The 17,720-nt window shown below is 54.2% G+C and overlaps 1 protein-coding gene across 1 annotated transcript in view; it reads right to left on the minus strand.

Moving 5' to 3' along the window:
• The window catches only part of PPP2R2C (protein phosphatase 2 regulatory subunit Bgamma), a 140,418-nt gene that overhangs the window by 20,198 nt on the left and 102,500 nt on the right, over positions 1–17,720 (minus strand). The window contains exon 6 of the mRNA XM_068542524.1: positions 7,039–7,203. Within this exon, the coding sequence (XP_068398625.1) occupies positions 7,039–7,203 (165 nt within the window). The remainder of the gene's footprint in view (positions 1–7,038; positions 7,204–17,720) is intronic.

Consider the following 17,720-nt stretch of genomic DNA (forward strand, 5'->3'; position numbering starts at 1 on the left):
GAAGGGACCCTGGGGAGGTTCTGAAGCACCCGTGATCCAAGGAAACAGAAGTGAAGCCTGAGGTGCGGGCCAGCCTTCCTCTCCAGCCTTGCACACAACTCTGATGTGTCCCTTTTCTGCTTAAAGCCCTCCATGGTTCCCAGTGCCCACAGGATCAAGGTTCAAGATCCCACATGTAGCTGCCAAGCTCCTTCCTAACTGGGCCCCAACCGGCCTGCTGCTCCAGCTTCACATACCCAAATTCCCAGGGCCTCGAACAGGGTGAGGCAAGCAAGACCCCTAGGGCACCACACTGAACAAGTCACTCTGGGGTCACTTTAAATGAATGCCTCCTTCAATGTTGTGACTTAGGCATCTCGCTTGCCTTATCCTAACCCTTGCCCTGCCATATACCAGGCAGCAGGGCAGAGCCAAGCTCTGGGTGACCTCAGGCAAGCCCCTTAACCTCTCTGGGCCCAAGTTTCCTCACCTGGAGGACAAGCATGGTGAGACCTCCAGAGGTAACACCTAGAAGCACCTGGCCCAGTGAGGGACTTGAGTAGCTGTTCAATAAAACTTGCATAACTGTTTTTATAGTTATTTTTCACATTGTTTTCTCTCCCTGAAACTTCCTTTCCCATTTTTAGCCTCTGTCTTTCTCACCAACTCCTGTACATCCTTCAGAACCCCAACTCAAACATCCTGTTCTCTGTGCAGCTTGTCCAGATGTTCTCCAAAGAAATCAAATGCTCACCCTTGCTGCCCACACAGCCCCGGGATGCCCTCTTGTATGGCATCAGTGAGGATGCCTGGTCACCTCATGGGGCTGTGAGCTCTTGGGGCAGGGGGTTCTGCCTTTGTCACCGGTCATCCCGGCATCCCTGCCCAGCCTGGAACCAGGCTCAGAGCACAGTCTTGCTCACAGAGTGGACAGAACCTTCTGGTGCTGCCTGCCCATGTGGCCTCTTCTCCGTGCCTTTCCTGACATATTTCTTTCCCCACCTGGTATGATGCCACTTACATATCTAGGCACAGCAGTGAAACCTGTATCTGCTAGAAGTGGCCTCTGGGGGCCCATGGCTTTTGCTCTGTGTCCCTCTCAGTGGCACCAGCTATGTGCCACTCCTCATTGTCAGCATGTGGATGGTCTTCTCTGGGCATGGGTGGGGAAGTGGGGGGTAAACTGAGCAGGCAGAATTGATCAGATGGGGCTGGGATGAAGGGAGGTTCAGGGCTGATGGAAGAGCTGCCCTGGCTTGAGCCACACGCTCAGGGACAATGGCGCAGGGCAGTGAAACCCTGGAGAGAAACATGGACATACGGAAGTGGGGCTGCAGGTCTGCGGAGGTGGAGAGCACAGGAGGAGACGGGCCTGAAGGAGCATACGGGCCCTGCCCAGTCCTTGCTCCTGGCTGCCCTGGCAACGGGTCCCTCCTCTGCTCTGAAATTATACGAGAACCTCCACTTGAATGACGAGCACACGCATCCAGCCTAGTCCCACCTTCCCACCTTGCGCTCCAGGAGGAGCTGGGGTGGGGGGTGGTCCCTGCAGCAGAGGGAGAAGCAGTGGGGTTGTGGACCACAGGGTACCTGTCGCTCCCGCACGATGCCACTGTTGGGGGAGGTGCCTCCTGCGAGGCCACCTTCCCGCCCCTGACACCCCGCCACCGGGAAGGCTGAGGCCGTGCAGAGGGAGCAGGGACAGGCAGTCACTCTAAGGCGGCGGGCACAATGAACTCTCACTGATGAGGAGTTAGCAGCTGTCATTCTCTGCTTATAACTGTCCCCTGCTCAGCACCGTGTGATGGACCCCGTTGGACAAAATAACATCCACCCCAACCGTGGCCCCCCGCTCCACAGGATCTGCCCCCCACCTGTCTGTCTTTGCACCCCACAGCTGTCCCTTCACCCCACTGCAGCCAAGCCCCTCTCGCGGCAGGCGCCTCACCCCCTTCCCTCTGCCGCCTCTCGTCCCAGGCTCACTCCTTTTCATTCTTCAAGGTGCAGAGATGCCTCCTCCGACCACCTTAAGTTAAAGCTGACCACATCAGAGCAGCCGCAAAGCCTTCAGAAACTTGCCTGCTGTCACGCTCCTATTTACTAACCAGTCTGCTTGCTCCATAGAGGCAGGCGCCCTCTCTCTGCACAAAGCCTGCGGCCACCCCTCACCCTCTCTCACTCTCCATTCTCCATTCAGCCCGTGGGCAAAGCCGACCTTCCGTGCGGATGCAGGACCCGACCCCCTCCGCTCACCGCACCCACCCCGCTCAGAGCATCAGCACCCTGCATCTGGGTTACTGGGCTAATCTGCCAGCTGGCCCCCACCTCCACCCTCCTCTCAGCAGCCAGGGGGCTCCTATTAAAACACAGCCAAGCAAAGCCCCCTGTGGCTCCCGTCCTTTCAGAGTAAACCCAGAGCCCCCGCCATGGTCTGTAAAGTCCTCTGCATGTGGACCCTCTGCTCTCCACATGTGCTCCTCTCTCCGTGCGCCTCTAACCTCACCCCCACCTCCCCCGACTCTGCTCCTGCCACACGGGCCTCAGGATCCAGCTACGGGGCCCTGGCTGTGCCCTCTGTTGGGGGCTTTACCCTGGCTCTGCCCCCAGATATCTGGAGCCTCTCCCTCAGAGGGGGGCTAGGTCTGGTCTTTCTACCCCAAATCCATTACCAGGGATGAGTCCTGGGCGTCTACCCCACCCAGACCCTTTAAATGAACCTGGCTCACCCACAGTTTCCATAAGAGTTCTTTGTTCTCAAGGCTTCTGTGAAGATTAAGTGAGAAAGAACACAGGCTGATAGGCATGAGACTATTGGAGCCTCTATCCTGGTTCCACTTAGCTGTGTGACCTTAGGGAAATGTCTTAACCTCTCTGTGCCTCTCTGTGATAAACGATAATGGTCCCCAAAGACGGCCGCATCCTCATCCCTGGAACCTGTGCACATGCTACCTCACGTGACAAGACTTTGCAGATGTAAGTTAAGGGTCTCGAGCTGCAGAGGTTATCCTGGATTCTCCAGGTGGGCCCTCTGTAATCATAAGAGGGAAGGAGGAAGGTCAAAGGCAGAAGAAGAGATCGCATGATGGAAGCAGGGGTTGGAGTGATGCATTCTGAAGATGGAAAATGATCGTGGGTGACCTCTAGTAGCTGGAAAAGACAAGGAAACAGATTGTCCCCCGAAGCCTCCAGAAGGAATGCAGGCCTGGCGACACCTGAATTTTAGACCTCTGCCCTCTAGAACTGTAAAAGAATATATCTGTGTTGTTTTCAGCCACTGTTTGTTACAGCAGCCAGAGGAAACCAATACACTCGGTTTCCTCATCTATAAAATGAATAATCGAGTACCTCCATCATAAGGTAGCTCTCAGGACTTAATGAGATGTAAACTTCGAGCAGCACCTGGTGTGTAGCAAGACCTTGACCAATGTTAACTGCGGTTCCTGCTTCACCCAGCATCGGGCTGTCACAGAGTAGGTGTTCCACCAGGGGGAGCGATTGCCATTACCACCTATTCTAGGGAATCTTCGTGCTTCGGCACAGCCCTTCCTTTTGGCAGACTCTGTGCTGTGAAAAGCAGAAATAACTGTCTATTTTGAGGATTCAAGCACAGTCGTTTCCATGGTTACCCTGTCATAATGACTAGCAGACAAAAGACCCGGATTTCTACTGCTTTGGAGAAAGACAGCAAGCTGTGGGCTGGGTAGCAGCAGCCCGTGCTTCCTGGCTCTGCCCTTGATGGGGAGGAGCCTGGGGAAGCCACTGCATTTCTCTGACCTCGGTTTCCTCATCTGCCCAACGGCAGAAGTCAACACGTGATCCACTTGTGATCCGGGATGCCCTTCCTTCAGTGAACAGAAAATCACGGTCTTATCTGTTGAGAAAACGATGCTGTGACCATTCATCTCTGGGGGTGTCTCTATCAGCCATCCCCTGAGTTCTGAGTAGTAACTGAGTAAATGGATAGAAGTGAGACGCAAAGAACTTGGGTCCTAACCTCCAAGTCTCTTTAAAAAAAGACCTGGCTCCAATAACAACCATTTGTTCTGATTAAAAATAACAACCTAATTGGCAATCATCTGCTTGCCAGACGAGGGCTAAGAACAAACGCGACCTGGAGAAAGCAGACAGCAGGGCAGATATCTCCTCTACTCACGACTTATGGCAAATTAAATGAGGGAAGGAAAACAGAAGCTGCAATGTATTGTACAAAGACTGGTGAACAATCCTGTCACTGGCATTAATGAGAAAGTGCAGAATATTGAGTTTGAGAATGAAAAGAAAATTCTAGAAAAATTTAAAATACATTTTTGATGCAAATTAAGTCTCATAGAAAACCTATATAAACCAATAATCAAAAAAGATTTACACTTGAGTTTTACTAAGGCTTCAAGGAGCTGATATGTTATACTAAATATTCTAGGGAAAAAAAGAGAAATCAGCCAGCTCATTTTACAAAAGAACAATCATCTTAAAACTGGGCAAAGAGCGTAGGCAAAGAAAATTAAAGGCCAACTTCATCTATGAATATTTATGCCAAAAGCATAATTTTTGCATTTATGCAAAAATTTCCTGCCCTCAGTGTCACCAGGCACTGAAAAAGGTCAGAAGGTGCGATGTCCCTCCCTTCATACCTTGGCCATGCCAAAGCCTTCTGGAACTTCTGGAGAGGCAGACTTCTCCGGGGCCCTATAGTTAATTAATACTCACCGCAGCCCCAGGAGAGGGGACGAGAAATTCAATGGAGTTGAGTCATCAAAATAAAGTTACAGCTCTTGCACTTGACTTCGTGGGCTGATTCACATGCAGCTGCACACCACCAAGCGTATGACGAGGACGTGCCTGGAATCTATGCTTGTGTGCCTGGGCTGGGGAAATGTACGAGTGGTGGCCGCCCTGGTGGGTGGCTGCTTGTTCAGACCCCAGGGAACCAGCTAACACAGTTACAGAAGCCAAGAGGGGCTCTGACTCTCACATCCAGCCCACGAAGAACGTCATTCAAGCAGCGTGGGCGGACACAAAACCATCTCTATTCTCCCTAAATTCCATCCTTCCTGCACACACACTCAGGGACAATTTCTGGAAGTATTTCTTTCCATGCTTTTCTGTTTCCATTCTTTCGGTGAAGTAGCCATTGCCTTGCTTTTCTCCCCCACGGAGTCTTTAAACATCATTCCCCCACGTCATCAAAAACCTCCTAAGTCAGTATTTTAAATGTCTGAACAATATTCCATTATACAGACATCATCATCTGGCCACGCTGGTGCCTTCCCATCTTGGAGGCTTTGCCCCTGCAGTGTCCCCCTTCTAGAAGATTCTTCCCCCAGAGATCTGCATGGCGCACTCCTTCAGCACCTCAGAGAGACTGTTCCACTGTAACCTCCTCAGTCAGTGGCACTGACATGACCCTCCCTACACTCTGCTTTTCTGGCGGCTGTTTACACCACTCACCACTTCTGGACATCACATCACCTAGTTAGGAGTTAATTGTCTGTCCATTGGTTCCTGCTGCACCCCTGTGTCAAGCATAGTGCCTGGAGCATGGCAGGTACAGACAGCTTGCCTGGATGGTTGTGTGTGCCCCGCTGGCCCCCGCTCCACACAGAGAGGGAGATCTGCCCTCGCCACCCTGAGAGCTGACAGCTCAGCCCTCGGGAGAAGGCTCAGCGCACAGAGAGGGGGTGTTCCCAGGGCTCCGCTGGAGGAGCCCTGGGGCTCGTGGACGGGGGGACTGCAGCTCCAACAAGTGCAGACCCAGACAGCGGACATCCTGCCTGGCTGTGGACAGGAGGAAAGCCGCACGACTGTGTGGACAAACCCGGAGAAGGGGGCTGGGGTAAGACTAGGGGACAGAACTTGGCCGAGGAGGGAGGAGGGGCTGGTCGCTGCAGGCAGTCCTGGGCCTGAGTGCCTGGGGGCTGGGGCAGTACTGTCCTCTCTGGCTGCCCAGGGAAACCAGGCTCCCGGGGGGAAGACAGTGACCCTGTCCCTCCCGACAGCCCTCTGCCTCCTTCACCCAGTCTTTGATAAAGCCCTCCAGGGGCCAACTGGCCACCACTCATTCATCTGTTCACTCGTTCATTCGTTCATTCATTCAACAAGTGTGTATTTCCAGACACTGCTGTAGGCACTGGGGTGGATACAGAGATGAACTGAAGCCCCCGTCCTCCTGGCTGGGGCCACGTCTGCCCCCTGCCCCCTGCTACTCCTGCAGTCATCCAGGGACGACCCTGTGGCCTGACCCTCTGCCTTCAGGTGCCTCTGGGGAGCACCGCATCTGTGGGCAGCTGCCGCACAGCCCAGCACCAGGCAGCTCAGCCCGGAGGTGAGGAGCACCGGTTGGGGTGTCCCAGAGTCCCGGGTTCAAGTCCCACCCTGCCACTTTTCAGTGTGGGTGACCTGGGCCCTTCCCTGAAGGCTCAGTTTTGCCCTCTGTGCGGGACCCGCTGGGAGCTCGTGTGACGATGAGATGAGATGATGCAGGTAGAGAGAGAGGTGGGGCGCCTGACTCAGAGTGTCCAGTGTGAGCTCTTCTGTGGCGGTGGTGGTTGTCTTATGGGGTTCCCTTGGACCTTGGTCAGCCCCGAATCTCCTTGGCACCTCTGTGGCAACCCCGTGGCTGGCCCTGTGGTGGGTTCCAGCATGAGGTGACCCCAAGGAGCTCATAGGCTGCTGGGGGAGACGGAGAAGCCACAGAAAATTCCACAGGGTGTGGCTAGTCTGTGAGAGGAAAGCTTTGGGGGTTCTGGGGGTGCAGAGGAGGGACCTGGCCCAATGTGGAGATCAGGGGAGGCTTCCTGGAGAAGGTGACAGCTGAATGTGGTCCCTTCTTGGCTTCCAGTGCCCAGCTCGCTCCCTGGCCCTCGTCTGTGGAGGGACTTGGGGTGGAGGCAGTGGGTGGCAGGACCAGGTGCCCCCTCCGGCAGCACTAAGGAGACACTGAGTTCCCTCCCAGCCCATCCGGAACACCCCCATGCCCCGCCCACCCCGCCGGGCTCCAGCACCGGGACGGCCCCGCCCACATCTACCGCCGCCGGGGCCCTGGCGGGCATGCGCACTTACGTTTGGAGTGCTTGTCGCACAGGGCGGCCGCACGCATGTCGCAGAGGCGCAGGGAGCCCTTGCTGCTGCTGTAGACGAAGAGGTTACAGTGGTGCGGGTGGAACTCGGACGCGGTGATCACCTCCGTGAGGTCCTCCATGTTGGCCGGCTTGATGTCCACGATGTCTGGGTGGCCGAGTCAAGGAAGGGGCGGTGAAGGAAGGGCGCCCTCGCGGCTCTGCCTTTCCCAGCTCGGAGACCCTCGGGTTTCCCGACGCCTCTCCTCGGCGCACCCACCTGCCCCGCGTCTGAGCTGGCTCCGTTCCTGAGACTCCTGGACAAACACCCCGCCACGGAGTCCCCAAGCTGCAGACCTGACTGTCGTCGAACAGCCTGCTGGTTGTCCCTTCTGGGTGCCCGTCCACTGTCCCCATAAGGCGGGACTGCCGCCTCCTTCCTGACCTGTGCCCTTTCTCCAGCCAGTGCCCATCCGCTGCCCGGCCCCACGCAGGGCAACCCTTGAGGCTTCTCCCCTCTGCCCCTCCTCTTTCAGTTGCCAAGCAGGAGGCCAGGAGCGTTTGTTGAGTGCCTACTACATGCTGGGCTGTGGACACACTAGGTGAACAACTGCAGTTCTCCCCGTCACTCTGTGAATCGTGTCTGAGCTGAGTGGACAGGTATTGGTTGGCTCCCCTCCTCCCCCGCCCCGCCCTCCCCCTCCCCCCGCCCTTCCCACACCCCACCCCCCCCCCCCCCGCCCCCACTCCCTTCCGCCCACAGCATCAAGACTCTGCTTTGGGGAAAAGGTTCTCTGCCTTTCTGGGTTTTCAGCTCTAATCTGTGCCTTCCATTCCCACCCACAGTCACCACGAGGGATAAGCATATGGCGTCAGATGTGCCAGTGGAGGGGCTCCAGACTTGGAATACTGGGAATGCTGGGAGGCAGCTCTGTCATCTCTGCGGGCTGGGTGGTGTGGAGAGGAAGGGACTGTATCAGCTGCCATGACAAGGGGAAACCCGGAGCCTGGGGCGGGGGCAGACCGCCCCAAAGACAGAGTGGATGGACAGAAAGATCTGTCAGTACCTTTAGAATCCTGGGTGAGAATTCACCCGAAAACGGTAATCCCTGGACGGTTAAATATAGGACCCAATAAGTCCGTTTTCTGTTTAGCGTCAAGAATTTTGTTGCTTGGAAAGGAAGTATCTCTGACTGAAATGCTGGAGCCCAGAGAGGGTAAACAACTTGTCCAGGGTGACTCAGCAATAAGTGGTGAGGCTGGATTCCTGTCCATTCGCCGTTGCCTACAACAGCAAATCACAACCCCTTGCTGTAGCATCCAAGGCCTGGCATACCCTGGCCTCTCTCTACCTTTCCGGCTTCAGATCCTACTAGTGGCTCTGCCCTATAGGCACTTTCCTCTCGAACAGCGACACCTTCGGCCTCTGGTCTCCCCAGCCCTGTGGGGGCTCTGCACAGCCCGTTCCCTCTGATGGAAATGCCCCCTCCTCCCTCTTCTTTGCATGTGAGCTCTGGATTCAGAGAATGCCAGCTCTGCCACCTCCTGGCTGTGTGATCCTGGGTGAGTCCCCCCACCATCCAACCAGCTCCCCATGCCTCAGTTTCCTCATCTGTAAAATGGGCTAACAGTTCTATCCTCATAGGTTTGCTGTGAAGATGAGAAGAGGCAAAGCCCTTGGCAACTGCCTAACACATCGCAGAGCCCAATGAATGTCAGGTGCTCTTATTATTTTTTATTATCTGGAAAATACTGATTGAAACTCTGACATTCATCTGCTGTCAGCCCCCCCCCTCCACCTGCCCCAGGCTGCTTCCTCTCTCAGTAAGAAAGAGACATTTTCTGACTTCTGTAAACAGTAGAATTTATAAAATATCAGAAAAGATGGTTGAATCTGTGCAATCAGAGGAGGGTCTCTGTGCAGATGCTCAAATCTTGCTTGCTAGAAGCACACCATTAACCAGAAACTTAGAATCACATCAAAATAGAAAGAGAGGGAAAAAAGGAGCTATGTCGTCAGTGCCTGAATTGGTTTCCCAGGAAACTGTTGTTTTCTGGTACGATAAGAAGCAGAGATTAAATCATGAAAAAGTGAGACTAAAGGTTGAGAGAGAAAAACAGCCAAGACTTCTGGAATGTGAATTCCATCAACGTCAACCTGCAGCCCCATCCTTCTCAGCCTGAGCCCCCGCTGATGACTTTGCCTGCTTAGAACGGCTTTAATTTCCTACTGAACTTAAAATGGTGTCTGGAGAAAAAGTGCCGTCGTTTAAGAAATGCACATGAGTACAGCACCTGTCAGATGTTCTGCAAACGGGGACTGAGGTTCTCCCACAGGACTTGGGACACAAAAGCCAAAGAGGGCCTGGGAGAAACAGAAGTGCCAGGCCTTAGGGCACACAGGTCAGGTTTGAATCCCGGTTGTGTCACTTGTCAGGGGACGTGGGTTTTTACCGTGTTTCACTTCTCAGGGAGTGAAGATGCCTTTCCTTGCAGGTGGTTCCCTGAACATCCCAGGGAGACCTGTCACCCGGCCTGAGGGGGCTCAGGCCGCTGTGACTTGTTGCTTTTGCCAGTGAATGGGGGGCAGAAGTGACAAGTGACGCGTGTCACTTCCAGGCTGAAGTTCTGAGAGCCAGCACGTGCTGTGCCGTGAGCCTCAGGGGACAATGGGCAGGCTCCTGTCACCTCTGAGACTTTCTGACTGTTGCTTCAGGATCACCTAACCCTCTTGACTGAGCCAGTGTCCAAACTCTTTCCTTCCCGGCCTCAAGCTGTTCTAGAATCCAGTCCAACAGAGAAGGGATCAGAGGTATGATGTCTGAACTCTGGCTCATGGAGACCGAAACTGGGCTGTATGAACCATCTTTCTAGCCTGGGAGGCTGTGGACGCCAGTGGCCAGAGAGAGGGCAGTGTGGTGGCATGAAGCCTCCTCTCCCAGGGCCCCCAGACCCTGGTCCCAGACTCACATAGGGGCCAAGGCCACGCAAATGGGTGTTGCCTTTGGCTGGATCATAGTGGACGTGCTTCCTGCTTCCTGTTTCCCGTGACCCGCATCACTCTAACCGCTCCTGACAGCCTCACAACAACCATGTTCAGCTGTGGCCTGCCTTCTGCAAACACTTGCTAGAACTCTGAACGAGGCCATGATGGCTAAGTCTGCGGGGTTCAGTCATGTCTGCAGGCTCTACAGCTAACATGCCTGAACCAGGGCTACACAGAGCCAGCCGAGGGGGGAACCCACGTGGACCGGGGACCCTGTGCATGGGCTGAGGAGACAGAGTCTCCGATGCCTGGGTCCCATCAACAGCCGTGGACCACGGCTCTTACAGCCTATGCATCACTCGGGGAATCTCTCTTGCTGCTTCAAACAAAGGACTGGATACAGTGGGTGCTGGGGAAAGATGATGTGAAGCACAGAGCTTCATTTCCACCTGATGCTGGGGGAGGAAGACAAAAGCACAGTCATGGCCAATGTGTGCCTCTGAATCCCAGGGCCCACAGCCTGACCCAGCACCTCCAGGACAGCACAGCGTCCTTCAGGGCGTGGCCATCCCACCGGGTCTACCGTCACCCAGTCCCGGGACGGCTTCTCCAAGACCTCTGGCTCCGCTCGTCTCAGGACGAGGATCTCCCTGTGGGTGCCCAGCTCCTCACTGGCCATCGGGTGTGTGAGAGCCAAATTATCGAGAGGGGCTGTCCCTACTGAATCCCCATGGTCACATCACAGAGCAGGGGCCTGGAGACGGACTCCTGACCAGCGAAGTAGGCGTGGAGAAGCCTCCAGAGCACGGTAATTACGTCCCAAACAGACACCACAAACACTCCTCCGGGACTCCCACCTGAGTGGCCACATGCCTGTGGACTTTGAGACACTTGACCATACACAGTGGCCTGGACTTTGGCAGGACCAGTGCTGGGTTGGAAGTTGGGGGCCTTGGGCCAGGTGTCTGGTTTTACCTCTCTCTGGAATGTTCAGTTCCACAGGCAGAAATCACTTCCATCTGTAAATCTCGGTTTCCCCTATCTGCAAAATCAGGGGTTGAGTATGACCCTGGAGCGCCCTTTCATTTCGAGGATTAATGCACAGGTGGCTTCCCCCATGCCCACTTCAGAATCAGCTGCATGAATCCCACGTGTAGCCGGTGCTTTTTTCATGGCAGGACTGACCTCTCTCGGGAAGGAGCATAATTAGACTCATTTGCAAGCTCCCCTCCCCCTGGCAAAGCTGGATGAATTATTCATGTTCTATTTTTCCATCTAATTGTACACCAAGTGTCTGATGGCTTTTGCTTAACTTTCAGTCACACTTTGGCAGCTAAGAATGATTTTCCCTCCTAGGAAAGTTTGTCAGACACAGGTAGGCGGAGAGGGGAGCAGGTCACGCGGAGAGGATGAAGGGAGAAGGTAGACTAGCTCCGGTCCCCACCCCTTGGCTGAGCGCGATGTATTTTTCTCCAGTTCAGTGTGTTGAATGGTGCCTCCCCCCTGGCCCCCCCTACCCAAATACATGTCCACATCCTAACCCCCAGAGACTGTGAATGTGACCTTATTTGGAAAAAGGGTCTTTGTAGATAGGATCAAGTTGAGGGTCTCAAGATGGGGTCTTCCTAGATTACCTGGGTGGGCCCTAAATCTGATTACAAGTGTTTTTATAAGAGACACCGAAGGAGAAACAGAGACATCCAGAGGAGAAGGCCATGTGGCATCTGAGGCAGAGGCTGGGGTGATGCCTTGGGCTGCAGGAGCTAGGAGAGGCAAGGAAGGATCCTCCCCAGGAGGCTTCAGAGGAACACAGCCCTGATAACACCTTAAGTGCAAACTTCAGGCCTCTGGAACTGTGAGACAATAGATTTCTGTTGTTTTAAGCTGCCCAGTTTGTGGGAAGTTATGGCATTCACTGGGAACTCAGACACCCAGTCTGCTTCCTGGAAGCTGGGGAAAAGACACGGGTGTAATGCTAGTTATCACGGACAGCTTCCTCTACCTCCATTCCAGACCTCTTCTTTCCCTGCAGTTCCCTGTTTTAGCAGCCCCGGCCCTGAAACGCAGAGCCAGGAATCAGGGCAGCTTCTGGATCCCTCCCTCTCCCTCCATCACATCCAACCTGCCTCTGCGTCCTGTGCTCGTCCTCCTGGAGGTCCCTCTGCTCTGGCCCTCGGCCCAGGCTGCCTAAGCCTCAGTGGGGCTCCCCGCCTCTGGTTAGCCCCCCAGTCTCAGCTAGAGTGAACTCCCTAAAATGGGGGTTGGGTTCCCCTACTTCCCATCAACAAGAGAAGGCCTTCTATTCAGGCTGCAAATACTGGCTGACCTATCTGTTCCACTCATCTGAGTGCAGGCAAAATCGTTTATACCCCAAACTCCAGTTTATACCAAACTGGTAACTGTGCCCACCTGAGATGCCCTGTGGCTGCAAATACTGGCTGACCTATCTGTTTCAGTCATCTGAGTGCAGGCAAAATCGTTTATACCCCAAACTCCAGTTTATACCAAACTGGTACCTGTACCCACGTGAGATGCCCTGCGGGCTGATCAGATGGTTTCACATCTGTGTCTGTTCAATCCTCTCCACGTGTGAGTGAGGTGCCCCCCTTTCTGTGGATGAGGAAATGGGGGCTCCGCAAAGGGAAGCCACTTGCTCGGGGCCAGGCAGAGGGGGACCAGCCTGGGACTGAACCTAAGTTGAGTTCCAGAACCTGCAATACGCAGTATGCTGTATGCTGTGACTTGGGAGGCAAAGCAGAGTGGGGACGAGAACTCTGGCCCCTGACAGCCTGGGGCAGAATCCAGGCTCTGTCTGCTTGCTGGCTGTGTGTGCAAGTTTCTGAATCTCTCTGTGCCTCAGTTACCCCAAGTTCAAAATGGCAATGGTACGCCTTACCTCCTAGGGTAGCGGTAGGATTAATTAAGATGGTGCACGTGGTGTGCTGAAGACAGGGCCTGGCGAGGAGTAGGTGCTTTGTAAGTGAACTCCTAAGAAGGCATGTGGCATAACACTGCAGGCAAGGGCTGACTGGCTACCAGGGAGCCTGGATGCCAGGCTTAAATCTGCCTTTAATCCATGCGGCGCCTCCCTTGGGCCAGTCACTCAACTTCTGTGGACCAGTGTGAGCTGAGGCTCCAGGAACACGAGAGGAAAAACACAGCCACGGGAGCGTGGACAAGTGGGCAGGAGGGGCTGCCACCTCCCTGGGGCACCCAGGGGCCTGGGAAGATAGCTCTGGTTCCGGCAGCTGTCTGGCTCCAGCCCCTTTTCCTTCAGTGGCCAAGTGTGAATAAGCACACATGTAACCCTCTAGACCAGGGGTTGGCACACATTTTCTGTAAAGGGCCAGAGAGTAAATATTTTAGGCTTAGCAGGCCACAAGATCTCATCTCATCCAGGCTGCTGAACTCCGCTTTTGTGATGCAAAAACAGCCACAGACACTATGGAAATGAATGGGTGTGGCCGTGTTCCCATCAAGCTTTACAAACTGGTGGATTCCTGCGCCCACCTCTCCCCACTGGGCTACTCTTTGCTGACCCCAGGTTTAGAAGAGGGATTGCAATCTTGCTGTTGTAACGGAAGCCTCCCTTTATTGCTAGTGTGTGAGACGCCTGGGGGTCAGTAAAGCTCAGAAACAGGGGTTTGTCCTGTTCCATTCCAGAAGGAAGGTCGTGGTTCTTACTGCCAAGGACACAGGAGTGTAATCCAGGTGAGCCTTTGCAGAGTCATCAGGTTTTCAGAGATTTTTATAGAAACTCCTTCATCTCTTGCTGCCAAGAGCATCGCCTGGTGTCCTGAAACCAGTGGGGTGACACCAGCACCAGGCACCACGGCCGATCAGTTCGAAGCCACACCGCTCCGTGGATCCCACTCGGAGGGTCCTGAAACTCTGGCTATGCTGCTGTGGCCCTCACTCCTTTGAGGTCTGAGGTGCGCTTCTCAGAGCCTTGGTCTCCCTTACCTATCCCAGGAGCACCGGTACAAGGGCCGTCACTCATCCCCTGGGCAAATCTCCGCTGACCATAAAATGAGTCAGGCACGTGAAATGAATAAATGTCATTGGTTCGTTCCACCGAGGGGCTCCAGTTAGAAATAGGTATGTAAAGCACTCCATAAATGTCAAAGAATTACACAAGTATCAACTAATGTGACGGGGTTTAGCGGCTATGCCACGACAAATGCTTGTAAAGACACAGCAAGTAACAGCTCTGAAACACAGTCAAACCCTTGGAGGGCTGGTGAGGGCAGCCCCCTTCCGGCCGGGCACCTGGATGTCCCTGCAGAAGGGACCGCCCACCCTCCAATCCCACAAAGGAGGAGAGGGAGATGAGGGTGGGGAGGTGACGGGCCCAGGGCCAGAGGTGGAGGCAGAGCAAGGATGGAATCCTGGCTTCCGAACTTCCAGCCGGTGTTCCTCCCACTGCCCGCTCTATTCTGGAGTGACTGCACCTCCACACAACGTGGAGTTCTCCCGCGGGGTCAGCACCCGCAAAGGCCCTGCTGCTGGGGCTCGCTGGACTGGCTGTATCCTGGGCAAGCTGGATGTCGCTGGGGCGTGGCCAGCAAAGCTGCTTTTTTTCAGCAAATTTTCTCCAGAAGATGAGCTGGCTACAAACATGAACTGTGAGCCCTCCGGCCTCATCGAGTCAGATCCTCCGGGAGGTTCCGGGCTACCTGTGCCTCTGGTTTAGCTTGCTCAGGCCGCCATAGCGACGTGCCACAGTTGGGTGGCTTCAACAGTAGGAAATGATTCTCTCACAGTTGTGGAGGCTGAAAGTGCAAGATCAAAGTGTCAGCAGGGTCGGTTCCTTCTGAGGCTTCTCTCACTGGCTTGCAGGTGGCCATCTTCTCCGTGTGTCCTCATGTGGTCATCCTTCTGTATATGTCTGTGTCCTGATCTCCTCTTCTTATAAGGACACCAGTCATACTGGATTAGGACCCACCCTAATGATCTCATTTTACCTTAATCACCTCTTTAAAGACCCATCTACAAATACAGTCATATCCTGAGGCGCTGGGGGTTAGAGCTTCAACATACAGATTTTGGGGGGACAAAAATTCAGCCCACAACAGCCTCCTTCCCTTCCCTGCTCAGAACCTTATTAACTATGATGGTGCAATCTCACTCAAAGAGAGGAACCAGGTCGCTGGGGCCATGCTGGGCCGTGGGAGAAGGGCTGTTCTGAGTAACCGCTCGCTGCGCAAAGCCCACTGAAACCCTGGAGTGTTTTATCTGTGTGATGAGCCAGACTGCACACCCCTTCCAAAAGCCAGCTTATGTGATTCCCAAATGCTTAGACAGGCAAGAAATGTCTTCTGAGTCACAGAAACCAGGGCTTGACAGTCTAGCCCCACCGAATAACAGCTGTGTGACCTCTGGAAAACTTCTCAGCCTCTCTGTGCCCTGCTTTTCTCATCTGTAGAATGAGTGGATGCCATCTGCTTTGCAGGGCTGTAATGAAGATTTAAGGGGATGACATCTCCTTCATCAAGGAGATAGAGGTCCTAGCACATGGCTGGTACTTTTAGCAACAATTAAAGTGAGTTAATCAGAATCAGTATTTCTCTTCCTCTGAAACAAACATGAAATTAAGCAGGGTGCAAAAGGTATAATGTTTGTTGCCTAGAAGGACACTCTGGAAAGACAGTGAGGGTTTGTGCTGGATTACATGCCTGGGTTTGTATCCAACCCAGAGTTGGGAGGGGAAACCCAAGGTGGGACAGAGCTTGGACACACACCTAGGTGGCTACCTTCTCATGGCACCGAGAAGGGGCAAACCAGACCCTGTCCCAACCTCTCAGGTCCCCTAGCCCAGCAGTGAAGCCAGATATTAGCCCCATGATGGATGCTCCAGGAGAGACATACAGGGTGCATGTGATGAGATTTATAACAAGGCCCTGACTGGTCTGGAGAGTCAGGGAAGGGTCCTCTGAGGCAAAGGCATTAAGCCAAGGCCAGAGGGTGAGTAGGAGTTATCCAGGCAAAGGGTCAGGCTGGGGGAAGTGTTCCAGGTGAGGGGGAAGCATAAAGCTGGGGAGTTGCAAGAGGGCAGGCTGCTGGAGCCCCAAGAGGGAGGGACAGAGGGCAGCTGACAGGGCTGTGGTCTGGGGTCGAGGGGGGTTTGATCAGGAGTGTCTTACAGAAGTGCCACAGCGGCCTTTCAGGAAGAGACAGGAAGCGCCATAGAGTTGCATGTGCCACCACCCAGAGGAAATGTCAGAAACACCAAACAGCTGCCAAAGCCCATGCATCCGGCCACTTGTCTTACGAATCAATCCCCACTCTGTCCTGCAACAGTGCAAAAAGCACCTGCTTCCCTTAGGATGTAAAACAAGAGCCAGAAACGTTATTGCACTGACAGAACTGGACGGACAATCTGAGTGGCTGAGGGCTAGGAGGGCCATGGGCAAGTGCACCCGCTTCAGAATGGAGAGAATGACAGCACCACCTATGCGAGCTGCCACGAGGATTAAGTGTAGCAAGTGCAGTGCGTTCAGCTCAGTGCCTGCAATAAGTGTGCAATAACAGTGGCTGTCCTGGAGGTTGTTACCATCATGACTGAGAGGCAGTGTGGCGTGACAGTGACGTGCGTGGGTTCTGCGTCCAGATGCCCCAAGTCTGAATCCCACCCACTTGCCAGCTGGGTGACTCTGGGTAGATTACTTAACCTTTCTGTGGCTTAGTTTACTCCCCTGTAAAAGGGGGATGTTAATCTTGTCTACTCCACAGTGATGTCGGGAGGATTAAATAGGTGAATATGTGCACGGTGACAGAGTGCTGTTTGGCACAGAGTAAGTGCTCAGTAAGAGGTGAAGGTGGTGTGGGAGGCAGTGAGGGTGATGGTGGGATGCAGCTCTGGTTTCGGATGGAGTCAGCACCATGGACAGCGCACAGGAGCCCTCGGCCGCAGCGGAACCCAACCAGCTGCCTGGCCTTGCTGAGCCCCCAAAGCAGTGGTGCTGATAACAGTTTAACAACATGCTTTCTGGGTGAAAAGCTGATTTTGGAGATTCAGACTCAGGGCATTTCTAAGCAGACTCGCCCCACTTTCCTTATCTGTGGGAGAATGAAAAGAGGCAGCCTGTAAGGTGCTTGACAGTGGTCATGGGCTGGTATAGGTCCTGTGTTTACAGCATATCAGCCCCTATACTCACCGGCCATTCTGCTCTCACAGCCCCCAGCATGGGAGGCACGCCCCTTTGAATGGAAGAGAAAAGTGAGGCTCAGAAGGCCTGAGTGACCGGCAGGGTCGCCGGGTGAGTGAGTGTTGAAGGCAGGGTTGAACCCCAGGCTCTAGGGTTTTGGCCAGCACGGAGCCTGGCACATGGGGGGGCCTTGGTCGGTCCCCTCCTTCGCTCCCTGGGCAGAAAACAAGCCCAGTCCACAGGTGGCCGAGTGCTGACCAAGATGTGGAACTGCTTCAACATCCAGCCTAGCTTCAGCACCTGCTGCATAAACGGGAATTAGAAATTTGTTCCAGGCTAAGGCTTGGTGTGATGCCAGCTTCCACCACGAGAAATCGCTCAGTGGGGAGAAAAATCAACTGAACCATCTTTATAAGTCTCTGGGTGCTAAGAATAAAGCAGAGGTCCGTCAGCTGAGGCCCCCTGTGCAATCTGTTACCTTTAAGATGCTTCAAACTCAAGAAAAATCACCCAGAGCTGCCTAAGAGCCTCAGAATGTTGGCATTAAAGGAC

Source organism: Eschrichtius robustus, chromosome 4, assembly GCF_028021215.1.
Source record: "Eschrichtius robustus isolate mEscRob2 chromosome 4, mEscRob2.pri, whole genome shotgun sequence".
NCBI classification, from domain to species: Eukaryota; Metazoa; Chordata; class Mammalia; order Artiodactyla; family Eschrichtiidae; genus Eschrichtius; species Eschrichtius robustus.